This window comes from Manis pentadactyla, chromosome 4 (genome assembly GCF_030020395.1).
Source record: "Manis pentadactyla isolate mManPen7 chromosome 4, mManPen7.hap1, whole genome shotgun sequence".
Lineage (NCBI taxonomy): Eukaryota > Metazoa > Chordata > Mammalia > Pholidota > Manidae > Manis > Manis pentadactyla.
Genome location: NC_080022.1, coordinates 168,147,740 through 168,171,855, shown reverse-complemented (window position 1 = coordinate 168,171,855; position 24,116 = coordinate 168,147,740). Strand labels below are relative to the sequence as shown.

The 24,116-nt window shown below is 53.4% G+C and overlaps 1 protein-coding gene across 5 annotated transcripts in view; it reads left to right on the top strand.

Annotated features, from left to right (window-relative positions):
- Window positions 1-1,263: 1,263 nt before the first annotated feature.
- Window positions 1,264-24,116, top strand: part of CACNB1 (calcium voltage-gated channel auxiliary subunit beta 1) — a 29,754-nt gene continuing 6,901 nt past the window's right edge. The window contains exons 1-14 of one of the 5 annotated variants that reach the window (XM_036930378.2): window positions 1,264-1,549; window positions 3,987-4,073; window positions 7,056-7,175; window positions 7,904-8,026; window positions 8,588-8,724; window positions 8,946-9,022; window positions 10,399-10,418; window positions 10,681-10,761; window positions 11,163-11,221; window positions 11,405-11,514; window positions 11,658-11,809; window positions 13,823-13,918; window positions 14,364-14,549; window positions 16,289-18,102. In XM_036930378.2, the coding sequence (XP_036786273.1) occupies window positions 1,466-1,549; window positions 3,987-4,073; window positions 7,056-7,175; window positions 7,904-8,026; window positions 8,588-8,724; window positions 8,946-9,022; window positions 10,399-10,418; window positions 10,681-10,761; window positions 11,163-11,221; window positions 11,405-11,514; window positions 11,658-11,809; window positions 13,823-13,918; window positions 14,364-14,549; window positions 16,289-16,753 (1,797 nt within the window). In that variant the 5' untranslated portion in view covers window positions 1,264-1,465 and the 3' untranslated portion in view covers window positions 16,754-18,102. Of the gene's footprint in view, window positions 1,550-3,986; window positions 4,074-5,356; window positions 5,462-7,055; window positions 7,176-7,903; window positions 8,027-8,587; window positions 8,725-8,945; window positions 9,023-9,424; window positions 9,580-10,398; window positions 10,419-10,680; window positions 10,762-11,162; window positions 11,222-11,404; window positions 11,515-11,657; window positions 11,810-13,822; window positions 13,919-14,363; window positions 14,761-16,288; window positions 18,103-24,116 lie in introns of those variants that run through there. The other 4 variants (XM_036930377.2, XR_008997371.1, XM_036930380.2 and 1 more) reach the window with 4 other exon arrangements.

The following is a 24,116-nucleotide window of genomic DNA, read 5'->3' as shown; positions in this document are numbered from 1 at the left end:
CTGCTCAGGTTTGGATCTGTTCATGGAAATGCTTCATCCTTGCTGTCTCTCAAAGTGATGCTACCAGAGAAACCTGAGGCTGGCCATCCACTTGTTGGAAAACGCAGGGTGAGGAGGAGTCAGTGTGTGCCATAGCCTCCCCTCTAGCAGAACTCAGTAGGCTGGCCTTATTTTAGGGTCACCTGGGAAAATCTCCATTCTACTTCTTATCTCTTCTCTTTGTGGATCAGGGGAAGGGGCAGAGTAGGGAGGCAAGAGTTCCTGCTGTCATAACTGATCACGGTACAGTACCTTACAGCATCTCCAAATACCCCAGCAAGCCATCATTTAATTTCATTATCCTTTATCCTCCCAACAATCCCAGATGTCAAAGACACCACGAACTGGCCAACCCCATTTTACAGGAGAGGTGTAGTGATTTGTCCAGGACCACACAACCAGAAGAGCCTGAGCCAAATTGGTACCAAGGTCTCCTGCCAGAATCCTCTACTCCTTTTTTTCCCACAGGTCATGGCAGGTGGGGTCCAGGCCTTGGACATCTGTCTACAAATCAAGGATGAAAAGGGAGTGATTCTAGGTCAAAGGACATTAGATCTGATTTTAGCCACTCCTCTCAGTTCCACATTTCTTCTTCCTTTCTTCTCTCTTCCAAGGAATGGGACTTCACCCAGCCCTACTCCTGGCCTTTTGGAAGGGCCTGGGGGATAGTAGCAACAAGGGCAGGAGTCCTGGGTCCCTGGGATTTTTGTGGCTGTCTATGTTGGGGCTCCCTTTGGACACTGCCCGCCTTAGCCTCCGGCCATATTGGAGGGGGAGGGGCCCTTATGTTTGGGTCAGGGCGGCCTTGGCCCACGCTAGGCAGAAAGGAGTTAAAGCCGAGCCCCAGGATCACCGGGACCGGGAAGTTCCGGTGGCACAAACTGGAATGGAATGGAGAGACCCGCTCGGAAGAGCAGTTTGGGACGTAAGGGGGGCGGTGCCAGCTATGCTAATCTGTGCTTCATCTCCAACAGCGTTAGGCGTCCGCTGGTAAACTGCATCCCCCGCCCCCCGCCCCAAGGCCGGTTTTTACTCTCCCCCCGGTGTGGGCTACCCTCACCCCCCGACAGTCGGAGGCCAGGACCGGAGACTCCAGAGCGAGGACTGGCGGCCTCCCTCCCACCGCCCTCCCTTTGTCCGTGCAGAGCCCGCGGAGGGGCTGCGAGGGGCGGGGCCGGGGCGGGCAGAGGGAGGAGGGAGGGAGAGGCGGGGGAGATGCTGAGCCTCCAGGGGCAGAGGAGGCGGCGGCGGCAGAGGAGAGAGCGGGAGGAGGGAGGGAAGGCAGGAAGAGGGCAACCCGAGGCCGGGCCAGGTGGCTGGGCCGGCTGCTGGCTGTGCTGCGCTGCTCTCGGTTCCGACGGCCTTTCTCATGTGCTGAGGGCGCCCGGCTGGGCCGGACCGGCGGCCGGAGGAGAGGCTCCTCTCCATGGTCCAGAAGACCAGCATGTCCCGGGGCCCTTACCCACCCTCCCAGGAGATCCCCATGGAGGTCTTCGACCCCAGCCCACAGGTGAGGCGTGGTGGCCAGGCTCGAGGGAAGGGGACAGACAACTCCCGCGGACCTTTTGGGGCTGGCTTTGAGGGGAGGCGGGGAGAAGGGGGTTGTATGCCCGGCACCAAGGGGAGAGGGGTGCCTGCGCGCCCCCAAGCCTTGCCGGTAATGAGTGATGTATGGGTGCTTCTCCCGGAGTTGGGCTGTGTTTTTGTGGAGCTGGGAGGGGTCAGTCGGACAGCCTGTCACCCTAGCCTCCTAGTCTCCCCCGCGTCAGGGTCCCTGCTGCTCGGGTACCGGCTCCAGTGGGTTGAGAATACGGGTTCTGGAGAGGGAATCGGCGGTTGAGGGAAGCTGGAGAGCGCGCTCAGGCAAAGGGAGCGACGCAGAGCACGCTTAGGGGCGCCAGGCGGCTGTGGGTGGAGCGGGGGTGGCACTGGGAGATGGCCGAGGCGGTGGTCAGAGGGCGGTGCCAGCAGGCCCTCGGAGCCGCAAACGCTGGCCCTTCAGTGTGGGGAAGGGGCCAGTCCCAGTCCAGGCCCCCATATCAGCTCCACCCCTATATATTGGACCAGCTCCCCTCCCCCAACACCCACGTTATCTCTCCCTCCCATCCCTCAACCCCCCCAGCCCAGAAAACGCCTCCAAAGTTTGGAAAGTTGGGCAGATGCCAACCCACTATCCTGGAGGGGAAGAAGCTGTGTTACGTGGGGGAGGGGTCTCCCTCGCCACCTCCACTTACACTTTTGCTGTGCTTCTGGATTCCCCACAGGAAGAGGAATTATTATAGAGCGGGGTGGGTGCCTGTGAAGTGACCAGTGAGGTCTGGGGTGTTTGTGCTATGGGATTTCTGTGGGACAAGACCCTCTCCAATCTGGCAACACCCAAGGCTATGATAGCATTAACTCTTTTCTTGCTGTGGCCAGCCTGGAGCAACTGTAACCACAATGATAATATGGTTGATGGATATGGGGTGGGGGGTGGGGGGCCAGGTCAGACCTAAAAATACCTCCCTTCCCCAACCCAGGCCCCTTGGAGCCTGGGAGGCAGCTGACTCGGGCCTTCCCTTCAGCTGTCCCTTATCCCTGTGGGTGCCACTCCCTTTTTCCGGCCTGGGTGGGGGTGGTGGTGGTGGTGGTAAGAAAGAGAATCTGAGGCTCACTGGGGGATCCTCTTGAGTTCATGGGGCTCCTCCATCCTAGAGGTAGGGTATATGTCTGGTCTGAGAGAAGAGGATGGGAAGGAGGATTCTTGAAGGATCCCCAGGTGCCCTTCTCTGCCATCTGGACATCTTCCTTCTACTCACGCCCTAGCAGCCAAAAGCCCCTCATTGGGCTCTGGCTTTTCTGGCTTCTTTGGCAAAGAAACTCTAGGCTGGAGGCTGGGGGCAGGGGCTTGGAGGGCCTGAATCCTCTATAATTCCCCAACTCTGGACTGGCCTGGGGCCAATGAATGTGAGCTTCGGAGGGCCAAGAAGCAGCCCTCTTTACAGGAAGCCTGGAAATACCTGAGTGTGTGGCTGCTTGAGAGGTCAGGCAGCATCCATTCCACCCAAGCCAGGAGCCCAGCCGGTGGCTGAGCTAGCCTTTTCTGGGGACCTGTAGGGGCTGTGTCCTAGGCTTCTCTTGGGGCAGCGCCAAGGGGCATTTAGACTGATGCACCTGTGTGGGTGCCATTGGAACAGGGCAGGGGCAGTCCCAGCTGGGCATTAGAGGGTGGAAGAGTGACCCCTCTTGCCCCCTGGGGGAGAGGTGAGGCCACTGTGATTATCAGGAGGGTCTGAGAAAAAAAATCCCTGGAGTGGGGGGCTAAATCTGCCCCCCTGCCACTGGGCAGAGGGGTGGGGTTAGATGTTTACCTTTCAAATACAGTTTCATGCCCCCCATTGCCTCCCCAGAACTCTAATTTTGAGTCTCCAAGACCTGAGAGCTGCCACTCCCCTTCCCACTCTGCAGAAAACCAAAGGCAGGAGTTGGGTCCAGAAAGAGCCAAGCTGGGCCCTGTTGGCTATTCCTCTCCTCTCTGGGGCCACAGCCGCACTCAGCCCTGCGCTGCTCCAGCTGAGAAGGAGGGGGACTTTCCCCGGCTCTCTCTGCACCCCCAGCACTGCAGGCAGCCTCTCCCTTCCCCTGAGGCCTCTGCAGCCTGCCCAGCATCTTAATTAGCTTTGCTGCCTAATGAGCCTCCAGCTTCTCCGCGCCTCCCCTTGCCGGCCTCTCTGGCTTGGTTTGGGGGTTTCTGTGAGCTGTTCTCTTGCCCTGTTCCCCACCCCATGGCTTTGGTCTGGGCCTTCCTTCCTCTTCAGGTTGTACCATTTTAGGAAGAAGGTGGGGGGTGGTAGTGTTCAGATCAAGGAATAATATTCCCAAGGCTTGGCTGTAGCTCTGAGCCTGATGGGATGAGGGTTGGGAAAGGTCTTTCTGATTCCACTTTTGTCCCTTCTTGGCTTCTCCAGGGCAAATACAGCAAGAGGAAAGGGCGGTTCAAAAGGTCGGATGGGAGCACTTCCTCGGATACAACATCCAACAGCTTTGTCCGCCAGGTAATGGGGAGGCCAGGCTGAGAGGAAAGAGGAGGCTGGTTGGTGGAGACCAGCATTGGTGAGCTGGGTCTGAGGCTGTCTCCAGATACCCTCCCCCATGTCATTTGGCACCTGCCTGGAAACACTCCATCATCCTTACACCCCCTAACCTCTCCTGCATATACTGTCAGCTGCACCCACTCCCTCAGCCCCCGCCCGGCCCTTCCCCCAGCACCAGGCAACCAGCCCCTGCTGCCTGCCTGCGTCATCTCATTCAGGGACAGCCTGGCCTGCCTCCTTCTGGCTTGCTTCGGGCTGTCACCCACTCCCCCTGCCGGCTGTCTCCTTCCATGTCCTCCCCCAGAATGTGACAGTGTGGGGTAGAGGCAGGTCCTAAGAAATGAGAAGCCAGGAAATTTGAGTCCCTGGCACCCTAGTTAGGTGTGGCTCAGGGAAACACCCTCCTCACATCCAGATATAACTGTTCTTTAATATGCGGAGACAAAGTGTGTTGACGGAGGTGGAGTAGAGGTAGGAGATAATTGATGTTAGAGAGGGCTTTAGTCTGGCACCCCTGACTGAAGGGGGAACTGAATAACGTTCTGGGGGTCTTCTTTTCTCAGTCAAGAAGATGCCATTCTCATCTCTGTTCTGACTCTCAATCCCAGGCCATCTCAGGCTCAGGGAGAAGCAGCGGGAGAGGCGTGTGGTTGCTATGACTACAGAGCATCTCAGCACAACCTGGTACCCAAAAAAGGCAAGGGGGGCTTGCGATCAGATGAGGAAAAGGAGTACATTGAAGAAGAAGTAGGCAGGGCATTTGAGGGCAGAGGACAGTAGGGAGGTCAGTCCGCTTGAGCCAGGAGAGAGAGGGCAGTGCCAGACAGATCCACCACTGATTAGAGCAAGACCCTTTTTGATTCTTCTGTCTCCACAACACTTGGCACGTGTGAGCCCAGGTCTGGCTTGAGAGAGTCAGCAAAGGGGTCCTTCATCTCAGCATCTCTGAAGCCCACCGACAGGAAATCCTTTCTTCAGTCTCCCTCATCCCTCCTGTTGCAGGGCTGGGCTAGGGCTGGGGTTAGGAAGAATGACACTGTGCTCGGTGTAACCCCTCTTGACAGAAAAGAGCCTTGGTTCCTTCAGTGTTTGCCATCCCAGGGGGTCAGCTCTAGTCTCCAGTCCTTCCTCTCTGCTCCCCAGCTCTGACCCCCAGTGGGTGACGGGGGTGGGGGGGGCCGTCCTTGCCACATCTCTGAGCTAAATATACCCTAGCAGTTTGTACATGTAGCAATTCTGCTTGTAACCTGACCCCCTGGGGGAACGGGCAGTTTGGGCCACCCCCTAGGCCAGCAGGGCCAGGCATTGAGGGCGCTGAGATGGAGGTGCCCAGCCGGACCCTTGTAGTGGTGAGCTGGGGATGGGCCTGGGGTGGGCGGGTGGGTCCCAGGAGCAGCCCCTCAGGAGAGCTGGTGGGGGACCTTCACTCCAGCTCGTCTCCTGGCTGCCTCACTGTTTCCCTGCTTCCCACCACTTCTGGTTTGTTGGTGTGCATGCATGTGTGTGTGTGTGTGTGTGTTGGGGTCAGTAAGTGCCTCTCTGTCACTCTGTCTCTTGGCATTTGTCTCTGACTCTGAGCACTCCTGTCTCGAGGGATGGAGCGTGAAGAATTGCTGGTTTTCATACTTCTTCCTTTGTGTCTCTTTTCCAGCTTCTGTTAGTGACCCCACTCCTGACCCCCAACCTTTCCCCTCACAAGTCTCCCATTGTCAAGGTTTGGCTGGGACAGGGATGGGCAACTGCACTAGCTAATGACCAGGGCCCTTGGGGGAGCTGGGACTGCCTTCTCTCTTTCCTAGGTCCCCTCCACACCAAGCTAAGGGACATTCCTGCCCAAGGAACCCTTTCATACCCTTAGGGAAGAACCCCCACTGGCCACTGGCCGCAGTCCGCTCCTTTCCCACATCACCTCCCACTCCTCATAGCAACACCACCACTTCACAGTCACACAAACCCATACCTCCTGGCTCCTGCCCTCACGGCACCCACCCTCGGGAACACAGACACCTCGGGTGCACCCTGTACGTTCTCATGTGTGCCTCTATACATTCTGTCCTGCACGTCCAGCACATATCGAGAACACACCCTCCTAAACAGACACACTTGAAGTTGCACTTTCAAGCACACCTGTCAGTCGGCATGGTCATTCACCCTCCAGGCCTGGACAGGATGCATCTCTTACACATGTGCCTGCATCCCTGAAGGAGGTTCAAGGCCAGTTGCCTGGCACACGCAGATTCTGAACCTGCCTGAACCCTGGCTGCCCTGGTACTGGGGAAAGGCCTACCCCATATTCTGCTCTTAACTTACCTGTTCTGCCTGCACCTTCCCAGGAATCTTGGGTTCCCTTTTGTATCTTCTGAGTGCCTGATGGTTGGGCTTCCCTGATTCTGGCAGGAGAGGTAGGAGTCTGTCTTCCCTCACCCTTGAGCAGAAGGTAGCAAAATTTTTGGTGGCCCCATCATGCCAAGCAGACTGCCCACTGCCACCTGGGAAGAGAGCTCAGGCCTAAGCTGGTGGCTGTAGTCCCTGGAAGGACTCACTGGGCCTCTTCTGAGTCTTTGTCGGCCTGTGCTGGGAGCAGGGGAGGGAAGGAGCAGCAGGGAGCGGAGACGCGTCCCCTGGCGCTGCTCCCCTGCCCTGTGCCCCTATCAGATTCCCACCCCTCCCTGGGCCCCAAGCAGCTGTCCTTGGACCTGCCTCAACCCCCTGCCTGCTGCTGTCACCCTTTTTGGGGCCGCACTCTTCCTGGCTCCTGTGCTGGGTGTGCCAATCTCAGTCCCTGATGCCTCCCATCTGATACTACCTTCTCCTAGTGCTTGTGGCATATGCTGGGCTGGCTGGAGCTTGAGGCATCCAGAATTAGTGGCACCTCCATGCCCTTCTGAGGCTCAGTTGCAGAGGAGGCAGCATCGGCCCCGAGCTGGTCCCATCTGTTTTCAGGGCTCAGCGGAGTCCTACACCAGCCGTCCGTCGGACTCTGATGTGTCTCTGGAGGAGGACCGGGAAGCCTTAAGGAAGGAAGCAGAGCGCCAGGCATTAGCCCAACTTGAGAAAGCCAAGGTGAAGAAGATGGGAGGGACTGTGCTGGCATTATTTCCTCCCCGCCCAGGCCTTAGAGACAGATTGGACAGACTCAGGACAAGTCTTGGCCCAGCCACTTCCTAGCTGGTACACCCCAGGCCTCGATGTACCTCTCACCTGTAAGATGTGGGCTAAATCCCTGCCTTATATGGTATAATAAATTCCTGATACTGTTCCCACACATAATAGGAGCTTGAGAAGTACTAAAAATTTCCACTTCTTCCGGGAGTCAAACTTCTTGGGTTGATTCTTACTAGCTGTGTGATCTTAGCTGAGTCACTTAACCTTTCTGGACTTTAGTCTCCTCGTTTATTAAAATGAAATAATGATAGTACTTAACTTAATAGAGTTTTTATGATGAATAAATGAGATAATACTCGTGCACCAGGTAACACAGTACCTGGTGCACCAAACAGTAGCCACTATTTTCATTATTACTATTATTCCTTCCGGGTGTCATTCTGGGTTTCTGTACCCTGTGCCCTCCTCCGCCCTGAGAGGGCTGAATTCTATTTTTCTCTTTCCTTTTCTTGTTATAAAATTTAACATACATACAAAAAAAAATCCCCACATAAACCATTCAGTGTACCTTTTAATGAAAAATTTACAAAGCAAAGCTCCAGGTAATCACCACCCCCGTCAGGAAGTTGTACATTACAAGGTGGTTTAACCCTCTGGTTTTCATCCTCCCCATGCTCCTCCTGCAGACCAAGCCGGTGGCGTTTGCTGTGCGGACAAATGTTGGCTACAACCCGTCTCCGGGGGATGAGGTGCCGGTGCAAGGAGTGGCCATCACCTTCGAGCCCAAGGACTTCCTGCACATCAAAGAGGTGGAGAGAGTGCTTGGCCACTGGAGGGAGGGCAAGGCAGTGGGTGCCAGGAGAGGGGCAGCCAGAGCTCTAGTGAGCCAGGCAGAGCTGGGCTGAATCTGCTGTGCGACCTTAGGCAAATCTCTCCACATCTCTGAGACTCTTAATTTTTCATAGGTAAAATGGGGTGGTAATGCCTAGGTACAGGGTCATTGAGAGGGTTTGTATGAGGCCTGTAAGTGAAGTGGCAGTGTGCCAGGCACATATAGGTGTCTGGATTTATCCCTCTTTCTGCCTTTCCAGGGTAGGGTGGGCACATGGGGGGAGGGAGGACTCTTTAGAACATGCTGGGGGCAGGGTGGGCCATGGCCCCAGAGGATGCTGGTCCCGGAGATGTCCTGAGAGTTGGGGGCTGTACCTAGAGGCTGGAGGCAGGGGCAGTGTTCTTTGAGGGTGCTAGGCCTGGAGGCAGGGACAGGATGGACAAGCCGGGGGGTGGTTTCCCCTGGAGAGTAGCTGCTGGCTTACACCTCTAGTCTCCCTCTTGGTCTCTCCTACCCCACCTGCTATTGTTGTTTGCAGAAATACAATAATGACTGGTGGATCGGGCGACTGGTGAAGGAAGGCTGTGAGGTCGGCTTCATCCCCAGCCCTGTCAAACTGGACAGCCTGCGCCTGCTGCAGGAACAGAAGCTGCGCCAGAACCGCCTCAGCTCCAGGTGCCTGGCAGGGTGGGGGCGGGGGCGGGGGGCACACTCCCAGCCCTAAGACAGGCCAGCCAGCCAGGACCAGGCCTTAAGGGCTGACCCATGACCCTGAGCGCACAGACCTGGGGCTGTGAGAATCTCGGGGGATTGCAGGCAGCCTGTGAGAGAACAAGATCCCCCCAGCTTCACTCCCACCACTGCTCACAGCTCCATTTGCCTCTCTGCCCACACAGCAAATCAGGTGACAACTCCAGCTCCAGTCTGGGAGATGTGGTGACTGGCACCCGCCGCCCCACACCCCCCGCCAGTGGTAAGAGCTGCCTCCACCCCAGGGAATAGGGGGAGCTCCTGGGTGGGATGGTCTCCTCACTGCCTGTCCCCTCCTTTCTCTGTAGTAGGGAGCACCCCAATACTGGGTCCTCCGAACACATTCAGTGGTACCCCCTCTGTGAAGAGTAGGGTGCCCCTCAAGCTGGGCCTGTCAGCGCCCATCCTCTCATGCCTCTCCTCTCCCATTTCTTTGGTAGCTGCATCTCTGCCTGACTCCCCTGCCCACACCCCCCCATTCATTTCTCCCAGTCTGTTCCATTCACCTCTTCTTCTTTCTTTTTTCCCCATCCCGTCCCTGCATCCTGTGCTTGTGTCTCCATGTCCATCTCGCTCCTTCTCCCTGCCTTGCCTCCCTCCTCCCTCTCCTGATTCTCCGGTCCAGGTAATGAAATGACTAACTTAGCATTTGAACTAGACCCCCTAGAGTTAGAGGATGAGGAGGCAGAGCTTGGCGAGCAGAGTGGCTCAGCCAAGACTAGTGTTAGCAGTGTCACCACCCCGCCACCCCATGGCAAACGCATCCCCTTCTTCAAGAAGGTAATTCTTGCTGGGTTCTTGCAGGAGGGGAGGGGTTCTGGGCCCAGCTCTTGGCAGGGGGAAGGGATTGGAATGGATTCGGTGGTACCAATCTGATTCTTTGGGGATCAGGGCTTCCTGCTGAGGAGGAGGGAGGGATAGAATGGCACCAAGAATGGGCACATCCATCTCCACACACAGCCCAACCCTGGCCCACTCCCCAGGAAGGGATGGTTCTTGCATTGGAAGCCCCTTCCCTTGGAAGGCTGCTTCCCACCCCAAGCAGGGTCTGGTAGTAATGAAACCTGACCTTTCCCCTCACTACCAGCAAGATATTCCCTGTGTACCCCCACCCTAACCCCCAGTATGTGAAGGAGAGAGTGGAATGGTGACCCTTCATTGTCCTTTGCAGACTCCATGGGGCTAGGGGGATCTGCTGGCTTCAGAGCAGGACAGTGAAGGGAACTCCTAAAGTGGGCAGGTTGGCCTGCACTCTGCACGGGGGCAGGAGGTGGGCACTGAATTAGGGGCTGCAATCCTTCCCAGCTCTTTTCCAAGACCCAGAAAGGGGGCAGAGTATGTCTAAATATTACCAGGTCCACTGGACTGACAGTCCCTCTCCCAGCCCTGACCCAGGGCCGTCTCTGGCTCCCCCTTGGCATGGGGTCTCGTCCCCTCTCTCTGGCTCTGTCTGTCACTAACACGCATGCCCTGTTATCTCTCCTCGTCTGCCCGCTCTCCCTCCCTCTCTTGTCCTGGCTCCTTCCTTGCCCTCTGCCCCTGCCTGGGTGCCCTCCCCTCTCTCCTTCCCCTCCCCCTCTTGGCAATCTCTGGACCCAGCCAAACAGAAGCAGAAGTCGGTGAGTATCACAGCTTTCTGTGTCCCCCTTCCTATCCCTGGGATGAGCTGGGAGGCCTTCTAACACCCATTCCCATATCTGTCCCCCATTTCCCCTACCCTTCCTGGTTCTCCCTTGCCATCCCTCCCCATCCTCTCCCGATCCCCACATCTGGGTTCTGGGACCAGAGGGAGGAAAGGATGCATGCGAGAGTCCAGAGGCTGGGGGAGAGGGACTAATGTCATCTCTACCTTGGGGTTTCCCCTTCCTGCTTCCCCCCCAGACAGAGCATGTGCCCCCCTATGACGTGGTGCCTTCCATGAGGCCCATCATCCTGGTGGGACCGTCGCTCAAGGGCTATGAGGTAGGAGCCCCTAGAGGGGAATGGACCCAGAGGGGCCAAGACCTCCGAGTCATTCCATAGAAGCGTTCAAACCCCAGAGAGATCCTCCAGAAGGGCCCAGATACCCAGGGTGTCCTCAGAGGGCTGTAGACCTTAGAGAAACCCCCCAGAGGGGCATGACTCATAGGGAGACCCACTCAAGAAGGGTTAAGTTTCCCCCCAATTCCCAGAAATACCACCTAGAAGGACCTTTGGAATCAGAGACCCTGTTGGAGGTCCCTCAGACCCAGAAGGAAGCCCCCATAGGGGCTCATTCATCTCAGGCATTTAAGAAGAAAATGGTATGTGTGAGTGCAAATACCCAGGAGTCCAGCTTTCCTAAGTAGCCTGACTTCTCCCCCACCTCCAACCCCCGACCTCAGGTTACAGACATGATGCAGAAAGCTTTATTTGACTTCTTGAAGCATCGGTTTGATGGCAGGTAAGACCCTGGGAGCTGACTCCCCACTGCCGCTGGGTCCTCTCTGCTGGGGGTGGGCAGGATGGCTTGATGACGATCCTGGGACTGTGGGACTGAGGGATAGGAGGCAGGCCTGGGGAGCCAGAGGAGCAGGCAGGGCACCTAGCCCACGCTTACCCTGACTCCCCTTGCTCCATCTTCCAGGATTTCCATCACTCGGGTGACAGCGGACATTTCCCTGGCTAAGCGCTCAGTCCTCAATAATCCCAGCAAACACATCATCATTGAGCGCTCCAACACGCGCTCCAGCCTGGGTGAGCTCAGCCCTCACCCGTCCCCCTTTGAAACCAGGTGGGAGGGGCTGGAAGTAGAGGGCCCTCCAGAAGGTTTCTATCCACCACTGCCTCCTGGGGGACTCCCTTACATCCCCCCCTCCCCATGACTCCATGTCCCCCAGCTGAGGTTCAGAGTGAGATTGAGCGAATCTTCGAGCTGGCCCGGACCCTTCAGTTGGTTGCCCTGGACGCTGACACCATCAACCACCCGGCCCAGCTTTCCAAGACCTCACTGGCCCCCATCATTGTTTACATCAAGATCACCTCTCCCAAGGTGGGTGCAGGAGCCTGACTCTAGTGGGGACAGAAATGCTCTGGAGTTGGGCTGCCTGAGTTTAAATCCCAGCTACTGCTTACTGATTGGGTGCCTTAGTCTCCCCAAGCCTTAGTTGCCTTCTCTGTGAAACTCTATCACATGGATCTTGTGAAGATTCAACCTTATGTGAATACTTAGCACTGAGCAAAGGGTCTGGTATAATGTTCTTCATCATATATTAGCTGTTATAGATATTATTATTATTAAGGCCAGTTCCCTGTCCTGACTTCAGTGAACCTCCCATCCTTGGTCCAGAAAACTGAAAGAATTCTGTGCTTTTTGTCCCAGTGCCACCAACTACTTGGCTGTTGGGAGGGTCTTTCCTGTCTTTTGATCTCAGACTTTTTTTTTTGCTTCATTGTCCACATTTGAACCTTGATAGAGAGGAAATCGGTAGGAAGGCTGATTTACTTTGTCATATTGCAGCTCTGTTAGTGTTGCCTCCTGGAAGTTGGTGGGGATTTGAGAAACATGGAGGGGGAGTTTAGTGAAGGAATTAGAATTAGGAGGTAGTGTGGGTTTCAAATTCTAACTCTGGTTGGCTAATTAATTGGTTCAATTTTGATGTTTTGGATTTTTTTTATTAGTGAGCTTGTGATCTTGGGGGGAGGTTATTTAGCCTCTGAGCCTCAATTTCTTCACCTATAAAATGGGAGTTATAATCCCTCTCGTGTTACCGTTGGGGGGATTGGAGGTAATGATGTAAAGAGCATGGGGTTTGGTCTGATTCGTCATGGCAGCTGGGATGGCGACTGGTAATCATCTCATGATAGTACTTCTGAGCTGAACTCCCAGTTACATGACCTTAACCTTCTGAGTCCTTAGTTTCTAATGAGCGTAAAGGAGTTGATACGATTTAAGTACTTCCTGGGGTGGGTGAAAGGATTAGATGAGGTAACAGATGCAAAATACTTTGTAAACTAGAAACTAGCAGATACTTCCATTTCCCACACTGAGCACAAATAAAGTTCAGGGTGGGGACCCTGGAGCCAGGCTGCCTGGGTTTATGTTGCAGTCTGCCACTCACCAGCTCTGTGCTCCTCTGGCAAGTCACCTAACCTCTCAATGCCTCAGTTACCTCACCTGCAAAGTAGGGATCCTCAGGTGGTGGTTGGGAAGGTTAAATAAATGACTGAGTACTTTATCAATTCTATTTTTATTTAAGATATTTTTTGGAAATAATTTCAAATTTACAGAAGAGCTGCAAGGATAGTACCAAGAGCTCCTATTCTTTGAATACCCTTCACTCAGACTCTCTAATTTTTTTCACAGCTTCATTGAGATATAATTAATGTGCCATTCAATTCAGCCATTTAAAGTATACGATTCAATTTTTCTCAGATTCCCTAATTTTGAGCATTTTGCCACATTTACTGTATCTTTTTATTATGTGTGTATGTATGTGTATGTGTATAGGTGTATATATGTGTATATCTTTTTGCGTCAGGTGGCACATCCCTGATATTGGCTGTGGCATCCCTGGTGATGTTGACTTTGATCACTTAGTGAAGTGTTGTGGCTTTATGTTTAACTATTACTGAGATGAGAGTAATAATAGTAGCTACCTAGTGGGGTTACTGTCAGTACTAAATGAATTTATCAAGCAAACAGCACAGAAGAGCAGTTGTTCCACGAAGGATGGCTGCTGTTATTAACGTGGAAGGAAGGGTGGCCCAGAGAATGACCTGTAAAGAAGGTCAGGGTGGTTGGCAACGAGAACCACACTGCCTTTCCTACAGCCACCACTAGAACTTCCCAGGAGCAGCTGGCATGAGTCCAGGGAAAGAGCCGAGTGTTGGGCAGCGTGGACACAGCGCTGGGGAGGTCATTTCTGATGAGATGCCAGGGCTGAGAGTTAGGGACAGTCCCCCGGCCTGACGCCGGCTCACCACACTGCCTCCAACCGAGACCTGCCTCTCTGCCTTAGTGCATCGCAGGGCCCCTCCAGCTCCTCTTCTCCCCACAAACCAGGTACTTCAGAGGCTCATCAAGTCTCGAGGGAAGTCTCAGTCCAAGCACCTCAATGTCCAAATAGCAGCCTCGGAGAAGCTGGCGCAGTGCCCCCCGGTGAGTGCTCGGGCCCAGGGGAGCGGGGTTGGTGGGGGCATTTGGGTTCTTCTGGTTTCCTCTGCCCTGCATGAGAGGCAGAGTGATCAGGAACACCTGGGCTGAGTCTATAGGCGCAGACTGGTCTTCTGGGAAGAGTCCTGGACAGGCAGCCAGAGACTGTGCTCCAGCCCCAGAAGTACCACTTCTCTGTGGGAAGTCAGGCCCCTCCTCCAAGCCTTGGTTACTTATACATAGAATGAGGAAGTTGGACTCTTTGGGTTCAGACCTCTTATAGTTCTGCCAATGCATATGTATGAGAAGCCCTCCTTCTCTTCCCCAACATCCAGAAGTTTCTTTTTAACTTTGTCCCTCAACCTGACTCCACCCGCTGCACCCAGGCCACCCCCTCACTCCCTTGGTCTCACCCGCTCATCCCAGCCCCGCCCCAATCCCGCCTACACAGGAAATGTTTGACATCATCCTGGATGAGAACCAACTGGAGGATGCCTGCGAGCACTTGGCCGAGTACTTGGAAGCCTATTGGAAAGCCACACACCCGCCCAGCAGCACTCCACCCAATCCGCTGCTGAACCGTACCATGGCTACAGCAGCCCTGGCGGCCAGCCCTGCCCCCGTCTCCAACCTCCAGGTACAGGTGCTCACCTCACTCAGGAGAAATCTCAGTTTCTGGGGTGGGCTGGACACCTCGCAGCGGGCCAGGGCAGTGCCTCAGCAGCAGGAGCATGCCATGTAGGCGCCCTGCCTGTCTCCCCAACCTGTCCAGGGCTCTGAACTGGAGCACAGGGGCCAGGGAGAAGGAAGGAAAGAGCTTTATTTTGTAAAAAATGTGGTGAGTGGCAGCTTCTGGTGTCTGTGGTTTTTGACGGGATTGGGGCTCTGGTGGTGCCTCCCTGGGCTTGGTCCCAAAGGACTGCTTTTGTTGCCTTGGGGCCTTTTGGAAACGAAGCCTGACCGGGGGCCTTATAAGACAAGTGACTAGGCAGAAAACATGAAGAAGACTGATACATTCTTTTGCTGGACTCCACACCCGTTTTAGATCCAATAGAGCAGGAGCCCTCAGACCCAGGGAATCCCACAGAACAGGGCCATTAAGCCCAGAGAGACTGTCTCCTCTCCCAGAACCCTAATTCAAGGAGGCCCCTCAGAAGGGACCCAGAATGAAGCATCTTCTATGGGTTGCTGCCGTACCTTCCGTCGTCCTCCCAGTCAAACAGATTCCAGGAAAGGCTCTCCTGTGGGTTTCCTGCCCTGCCTGGACCTCCTCCCATGGGAGCCACAGCCCAACTCTGAGATCACACCATTAAGTATTTGGTTCTAGATTAGAGCCAGGAGAAACCCACAAAATCATTCTAGACTGTTGGGTTTTCAAATTTGTTCTCAGCAACAGAGCCGATTTGTTCCCTGAAGCTCAGTATGTAGATAAGGCATCCTTGCTCTGCTCAGAGGGAGCAAGTGGCTTAGCCTCCACATCCTCTTGGGGAACCCCTGAAGCACTTCTGTGCTCTCCTTACCACACCCCAGATCTCCAGGGAACCGTTTGAAAACTGCTGCTCTGGTCTAAGCGCCATCACTATACCCCAGAGAAAACAGGCCACAGAGAGGGGAGTCATGTGCCCAGGGTCATACAGCTTGAAGTGGCAGTGGATGGGACTAGATAGAACCCAGGCCTCTTTGCCCCTCACCCAGCAGCCTCCGTGGTGGCAGTGACCATCAGGTCACCTTCATGTAGCATTTGGTGTTGAGGACATCGAGCCACCTCATTGTCTGCAGTGGGGATAGAGCCCCGTCAGCAGTGTGCAGCCTGCTGCTGAGTCCGCTGGGGGCGGGGGAGGGATCCCATCAACCCTGGAGACTCTGTCATCTGACTAGGGAGCGGGGTGGGGAATGCGGGGCACTGGAAGTCTGTGATCAGGGTCTGGTTTGGGCTGAAGGAGCTGGGGTTCATGAGCTTGAGCTAAAATCCTTGTAGTATATTTGGAAAACGGGGGCAATGACTAACCCAATCAACCACTAATGAGGGGCAATACTAACTACTGTTAATGATGGTTTATTTACCTCAATACAGCATTAATAATTGCATTGAGGAAGCAATGACTAATTGTTCTATCATGGTTACCAGGAGAGTTCATGCCTCCTCACTGGCCTTATGAAGGTTGGGAGCCCTCTGTCCCACTAGAGGAACAAGTGCTGAGGCCTGTCCTCTGGCCGGCCTCTAGTGTTGTTTGCCGGTTGCCCATCCCCTAGAGCCCGCACCCTCCTCCTCTTGCCAGGCTGGGTGTCCTGGCGCCGTCACTAACCTTGTCTTGCTTTATGTTTCTCTCACCCCTGCCTCATCTGCATGGTGTGTGCTGTCCGTCTGCTAACCAGGGACCCTACCTTGCTTCTGGGGACCAGTCGCTGGAACGGGCCACCGGGGAGCACGTCAGTGTGCACGAGTATCCCGGAGAGCTGGGCCAGCCCCCAGGCCTTTACCCCAGCAGCCACCCACCAGGCCGGGTGGGCACGCTGAGGGCACTGTCTCGCCAAGACACGTTTGATGCTGACACCCCTGGCAACCGAAACTCTGCCTACACGGAGCTGGGAGACTCATGTGTGGACATGGAGACTGACCCCTCAGAGGGGCCAGGGCTTGGAGACCCTGCAGGGGGCAGCACCCCACCAGCCCGGCAGGGATCCTGGGAGGATGAGGAAGAAGACTATGAAGAGGAGCTGACCGACAACCGCAACCGCGGCCGGAATAAGGCCCGCTACTGCGCCGAGGGCGGGGGTCCAGTTCTGGGGCGCAACAAGAATGAGCTGGAGGGCTGGGGGCGGGGTGTCTACATCCGCTGAGCAGCAGGGACCACGCAGTGGGAGGAAGGGCTCAGCCCTCGGGAGGCGAGGGACGGCTCACCGCCGAGGACGTATCTTGGCTCCAGGGGGCGCTGTTTCCTTTCAGATGCCTTTGCTCAATGTTCGGGGTTTCCGTGGTGGTTAGCATCCCAGCTCCTGGGAGTCCCTTAAGTCCTACTTGTAACAAGGTTTTTACCTACCTGCTGTGAATGGACGGGGTGATGCCCACCTTTCTGCAGTGTCCCTTTTTCCCCACCTCAGGGGGCTCTCTCCCCCCTCACTCTCCCAGAGATAAGGTGCACTTCAACTTTCTACTTGGGGCTCTTAGTGAGGGTCCTAAATGGGGTGGCCCTTTCTTTTCCCAGCCTGGAGTATTTGGGAAGGGTAGGGGGCTTTTCCTGGAGAGGGAGACCACAGACTCTTTACCTTGAAGGCTCTCTTCCCAAGACCCCAGATCCAGGGTCCCTCACTGTGCCCACCCCTTTCCCCAGCTTCCTGGCAGCCTTGTCTGGTGGGTGACAGCTACAGCCCGGTAGTCCCATGGGGAGCTTGTCTTGGGGAGGGGTCTGGGTGGAAACCAGCAGGCATCAGATGTCGAACCCTCTGCCTGCCAAGGACCTAGAACCCTGAAGAGTGGGCGGCCTGAGTCACTGCCACCCACCCACCACTTCCATGCCTCAGCCTTTGCCTACCCCAGGAATGAGCTTTGCGTACATCCCTTGCCTGCTGCCATCAGAAGAGGGGGGCCCCTCTGCGTCTGAGCCCCCTGTCCCTGGATCCCTTTGTTACCTGGGTGTGGAGCCCATGGAACACTAGTCCACCTCATTTTGAAACCAAAAACTGCTCGTTCACTCTCACCCTGAAGTCCCAGAGGAGAGACCCTGTGGGTTGGTGCCCAAGAAGGAGTCAGCCCCCCAGGGGTTGCCTCGGGACGTCAGGTCTCCCCTGGGGGGATTGGCTGCTGCTGCTGTATTTGCCTCTTGTGATCCTGTCCTGTACTGATGTCCACTCCCCCAGGAGAGGCCTTGGCACCCCCTCTGCCCAGCAGCCCAGCCCCTTCCCAGCACCCAGCTGGGCCAGAGAGAGCTGACTGTGCCAACAAGGACTGGGCCCTGCTGGGCTGCCCACTTCAGGAATGGGGGCCTCATGCCCATCTCGCCACCTCCTGTGCCAATGTCCCATCCCCACCTGGGGTGGGGTGCAGCTTCCACTTCCTGGTTAGAGACACCATTGCCCAACCTTTCCCCTCTCCTGTCTGGTGTCCTTTGCCCTCATCTGTCTGTCTGTCTTGTCTGTACTCCCCTATGAGAAGTATTTTGGCGCATATAAAAGCACTGTCCTGTCCTTTGCAGCTGCCTCCCGAGCCTGCTTTGTCACCACCACACGGTTGCCAGCCTAGCATGTGGGAGCTGCCGACATACAGGGGGTGCGAGGAGGTGGGTGCAGTAATGTACTGTGCCCTGAGTTGTTCACTCAGTGAGATGGTGGTGCTTGGTTCTGTGGCTCTCTGATGCATTACTTTCAAGCCTGGTAGGAAACACGTGGCCAGTCTCAGCTCCCTATTCAGCCCCAAACCCCATGCCTTACCCGTCTCCCCATAAGTAGAGCCAGAAAAAACATAGCTGAGGCAGGGAAATGGGGTACTGTGGGTGTCGTTCAGTGGGTGAGATCTGGACCCATGCACAATGTCTTAAAGGCATGTGCTTGTTTTTCGGCTCCTGTGGCCTCCCATGGCACAACACCTCAGGAGAGAGTGGCTGAGCTCCTGGCCCCCTCCTCCACAAGTGACCCCACTACTACCCAGACCCTGCTAACCAGCTTTTGGGGGGAGGGGCAGAAAGAATCAGGGACACCCCCAGTCCCAGCCTGAGAGAAAGTTCAAGAGGGAGGAAGAAAGTCAGTAGGTGACTGCCAGTTCCTGCCATCACCAGTGGGCAGGACGTGGACCTCTGACGGTTGTTACAGCTGTCACCTGGGTCCTGCCTTGCAGGGCACCCACAAACCATTGCTCTGTTCTCTGGGCTCTTGTTCTGGGGTGGTGGCCCCAGAGGTTTAGAGCTGGTCCTTTACCTGAATGCTTCTGTCCAAAGTGTGTGTGTGTGTGTGTGTGTGTGTGTGTGAGTAGAGGGCAGCAGACACCTGCACCCTCCCTGCTGAGGGGTTAGCAGACTTAAGGAAAGAGGAACTGGGCAGGCCCACAGGTCGAGTGCTGGCCCAAAGTTCCCGGGGAGTTGACAGCAAAGCTAGCTCTGCTGGGACTGAAGTCCTGTCTCTGCCTTTCAGGGTTGTGCTCTTCTCACTGCCTGTCAATGGAACCAATCCTTCATTCCTGTGTTTATTCACTGAACAAATGTCTATTGGGTGCCTATTATGTACCAAGCATGAGTCTAAATGGGAGCCACAGACAATTCAGGACAGTGCCAATGAGTTCTCCAAGGCAGGAATCACTGGGTCTTGGGGGAACCTGGAAGAAGGGTCACTCCCTCAACCTGGGGAGGCCCAGAGAGGCTTCCCAGAGGAGGTGAGGCTTGAGTGGAGTCTAGAAGGCTGGTTAGGAGTTAACCTGGGCGGGCAAGTAGGGGGAGTGTTCAAGACAGAGGAAGCCAGTGACAGGCACATGTTCTTGGCACTTCACTAGCAAAGTGTGCTCTCAAGGTGGTGGTCCAGAGAGGGGTCAGCAAGAGCAGATCACAGTGGGCCTCAAGTCATGTTAAGGAGTTGGGCTTTGTCCTGAAGCTGGTGTGCAGAAATTGAAGGATTATAAGCATCAATGGCAAGATTGCCTTGGTTGCAGTTTGGAGCAGAGACTGGAGGCCTGCCTGGAAACAGGTGGCATTCTCCAGGTGAGAAATACGGAGGGTTTGCTTCAGCCACAAGAGTGGAGTGGGAAAAGAGGCAGTGGTTTCCAGAGACAGCCAGCAGTTGGAATCAAGAGCCCTTGGAGAGCAATTGGAGGAGGCCAGTGAGAGAGAAGGAGGCATCTGGGGTGACTGGGTGACTGTCACCCCAAACATAGAGAAAGCAGGTGAAAAAGCCAGGATGGAAGCAAACATGATGCCTAGCTTTGGACAGGGTAGATTTATGGCACCTGTATGAGGACATCCAAGAAGAGAAGAGCAGAGGACAGTTGGGAGCCTGGTCTGGAGAATCAGAGAACCACAGACAGCTCCATTTTGGGGTGGAGCCTGGTATTTTGAATCAAGGGCAGGGGTTATTAATTTTGGTTTACAGATAAAGGTCATTGAGGTTAAGCAACCTTTCCATAGTTACACAGCCATGGAGCAAGGACTTGAGCTCAGATCTTTGGATTTCGGTGTCCATGACCCTAAGTCTAGCACTAGTTTGCCTGTCCCAGGATGTCCCAGCTTCTGAGAGAATTAGGGGGCTAGGGAGGAGGAAACAGGTGTCTGAATACGTTTCTGTATCCTCTGCATGTGCCTTCTGCCTGAAATTGAATTTGCCCAGAACTGGCAGGCAGGGACATTTCTAGGTGGCTTAACGATATTGAGAGATGAGGAGAAAAAGATTCTTGTCTCTTGGTAACCCCATGTCCCCAACTGACATACAGTCACTCGATGGTGGTTGTCAGCATGTGGGGATTTTAACAACCTTAAAGTGGGCTGGGACTAAACCCAAAGAGGCTGGTGCTATGACCACAGCTGCCTCAGGTCTCGGGAACTGAGCCACTGGGGACCCCTCCTCTCCTTCCCAGACTAGTTGCTTCTATCTTTGCTATAGTGCTGCCCCTGAGTGAGCTGAGGTCAGACCTCAGTCCCAGGTGTGGCTGAAGCTTTCTACCATTTGCAAGGGAACTGAGTTGGGGCCACCACGGAGGAGCTACATGGTGTTCTAGCCCAGTAACCTAGAGAGAAATCTTGTCTAATCCCCAAAACCTACATCCTCAGAGAGGTGTGCCTTGTCTCCCTTCTGATTCAGGCCTTTCCAACCTATTGTCTCTCAGGGCTTTTTGTTTGTTTGTTCGTTTTGCTGCATGTATTTGTCTTGCCAACTAAATGGGGAAACTCCATAAGACTTGGACTGGGTTTGTTTTGTCCACATGGCATGTTTTCTACCTTCTGAATCATATTTGTCAAATGAATATATAATGAATAAATGAATGAAAACCTCCTAAGATTCAGGTTCTGGGCCTCACAGCAGAGGTGGCTCTTGGCTGTTTACTAGAAGTGCTCCAGCCAGCAGAACGTCACTTTCATTCTGCACTTGGTGATGGGGTGGGGGGCAGGACGCACTAAGATGTTCCATCCCCCCCAGGAAACAGATGGTAACAATGCTGAAAACATTACTGCTGCTTCCAGCACCCTTCTGTGTCCCCACCCTACTGCACCCTGCCAAATCCCCAGTTCCTTCTTTCCCAGGGCCGAAATGGGTAGTCAACTCTCTCTCCCTGGGCACCGAGGTGAGTGGGATGAAAACTCTGTATTTAGTGAACCGTTCTCCCTCTTTTCTTCCCATACTTTCTCAGTCCTCTTCAATTCATGCTCAAACTCCCTTTTTTTAATTAATTGATTAATTAATTAATTTATTTTTTCCGGATAATTATTTTTTATTGAAGGGTAGTTGACACACAGTATTACATTAGTTTCAGGTGTACAACACAGTGATTCAACATTTATATACATGATAATTCTAGGTACCAGCTATCACCATACCAAGTTGTTACAATATTTTGACTATATTCCTTATGCTATACATTACATCCCAGTTACTTATTTATTTTACAATTGGAAGTGTGTATATATATATATATATATGTGTGTGTGTATATATATATATATATTTTTTCTTTGTGTGTGTGAGGGCATCTCTCATATTTATTGATCAAATGGTTGTTAACAACAATAAAATTCTGTATAGGGGGGTCAATGCTCAATGCACAATCATTAATCCACCCCAAGCCTAATTTTCATCAGTCTCCAATCTTCTGAAGCATAACAAACAAGTTCTTACATGGAGTACAAATTCTTACATAGTAAGTAAGTTACATGGTGAACATTACAAGGGCAGTCATCACAGAAGCTTTTGGTTTTGCTCATGCATTATGAACTATACACAGTCAGTTCAAATATGAATATTCATTTGATTTTTATACTTGATTTATATGTGGATACCACATTTCTCTCTTTATTATTATTATTTTTAATAAAATACTGAAGTGGTAGGTAGATAGAAGATAAAGGTAGAAAACATAGTTTAGTGTTGTAAGAGAGCAAATGTAGATGATCAGGTGTGTGCCTGTAGACTATGTGTTAATCCAAGCTAGACAAGGGCAATAAAACATCCACGTATGCAGAAGATTTCTCTCAGAACGGGGGGGGTGAGGTTCTAAGCCTCACCTCTGTTGATCCCCAATTTCTTACCTGATGGCCCCCCTGCGACTGTGCCTGTCTTAGGTTGTTCCTCCCTTGAGGAATCTTACCCGTCTCTGGCTAACCAGTCATCTTCCGGGAACATACAGGGAAATGTTAAATTGGTAAGTGAGAGAGAAGCCTTATTGTTTGAAAAGGTTAGCTTTTTACTTCTTTGCATATTTATGCCCTGTGGCTTCTATGCCCAGCATTTGTCTCGAGGTGTCTTTACCACTTGGAAGAATTATGATACTCGGTAAATTCGATATGTGGCACGAATTCTATTTAAGGGTTGTAATTAGGAAGGAAGAAGAAAAGCTATAGAAGTAGCAAGCGGAAGAAAACATGGGAAGATTGATTATTTCTTTGACATATCTTCTTGTAGAGTAACTTCAGCATGGATAGGTTTTAAACTACTAATTAAATTGTGCACACACATTTACATAATAGGAGTACAGTTACGTGACCAAAGCATACCTGTAATTACCAGCCATCTCCAGTGAAACCAAGAAAACCAGTTAGGCACCTTAGGCATTTGTGAAAACTTATCTATGATATGGTGGATATTGTCCAGCTGAACTTGAACAGTGTGAGAGAAATCAGATAAATTAAAACAACCCATTCCTGGGGACTGTTCACATCCCATATGTTCTTTTAACAGTAAATAGTCTGTAGTTGTAAGATTTTGGTCAAACTCCCTTTTTAATACTTCAAGCACCATTTCTCAGGCTAGAGCTTAACTCACCGTACATCATCCAATAGTTGACACTTTCCTACTACATGTGGGGCACTGGACCAGGCAGCAGGGAGTAGGGGGCACACAGGGAGTAGGGGGCACACAGCAAGACAGGAGCCTGCCTTCTAGGACTCACCATTGAATGGAGGAAACAGGCATGCCAGGCTATACAGTCTCAGTGTAAAGAGAAGCCCCATTTGCTGGATAACCAGGACAAGGTTTGGGAAGTAGATGACTTTTATGGAGGCAAGTAAAAGGTCCCAGGAACCATCTTTCTGATAAGCTGAAAGGCATTCAGGAGAAGGAAATGCAGAAGCAAAAGCCCAATAAGAAAGAGCCAGGCATGCATGGGCAAAGACCAGTGGATGCAGAACATGGCAGATGAGAACCTGCAAAGGCAGGTGGGGGCTCTTCATGGAGGGCCTTGAATGTCAGGTGAGGAGACTGATCTGAATCCAGTGGGCAGCGGGGAACCACTGAAGGTTTATGAGCTGTGGAGTAACAGGCTCTGAGCTGTGCTTTAGGATGGTTAAAGGGGCTGTGAGGAGAATGCCTTGTCTAAGAGGGAGGCAAAGACAGGGAGACTAGTTAAAGGGCTGTTCCCTAGTGGAGGGGGGCACTAACGGGCTGTCGGAGGGCAGTGGCAAGGGGGTGGAAGGTGCCCATTCTCTCTTCCTAACCGCCCCCTCAGCCTGAGGTTGGTTTCGCTTCTCCGTTTCTCTTTTTGTTTTCTGGGTTTTCCCAGTTTAAGCAAAGAAGGAAATTCACAACAGGAGCCTTCCCCTTCCTCTCCCTCCTCCAGCCTGGCTGTCGCCTGGTCCAGATTCTCCTCTGCTGACTTTTTCCATATGGACCCCTCTGTAGGGGTGGGAGATCTCTCTTTTTGCTCTATCCCTATGTTCAGATGCTCACACTCAGGGAAGAGGGAGTTGTGCCTGAGCAGTTGGTTTGTTAATGGTAGAAGCAGCACTGATTTATTCCTGAAGTTGCACAGCACCAAGGGACCTGCAAAAGGAGGGGAGACCCTGCTCTTCCTCAAGGGAACTCATTTTGAGTGCGCCTACAAAACCCACCACACTAGTGAAACGACTAGAGATCTGTTGAGGGTTGGAATATTCTTTTGGCACAGAGAGGATCAGTAAGCTCTTCTGCCTCACACAGCTCACCAGAAGGAGGGTGCAGAAGGAGGGTGGCCTAGAGTTTAGCTTCAGCCTAGACACGGCACTTGGAGAAGGGAGAGTTGGGATCCAGTTAAGGCCAC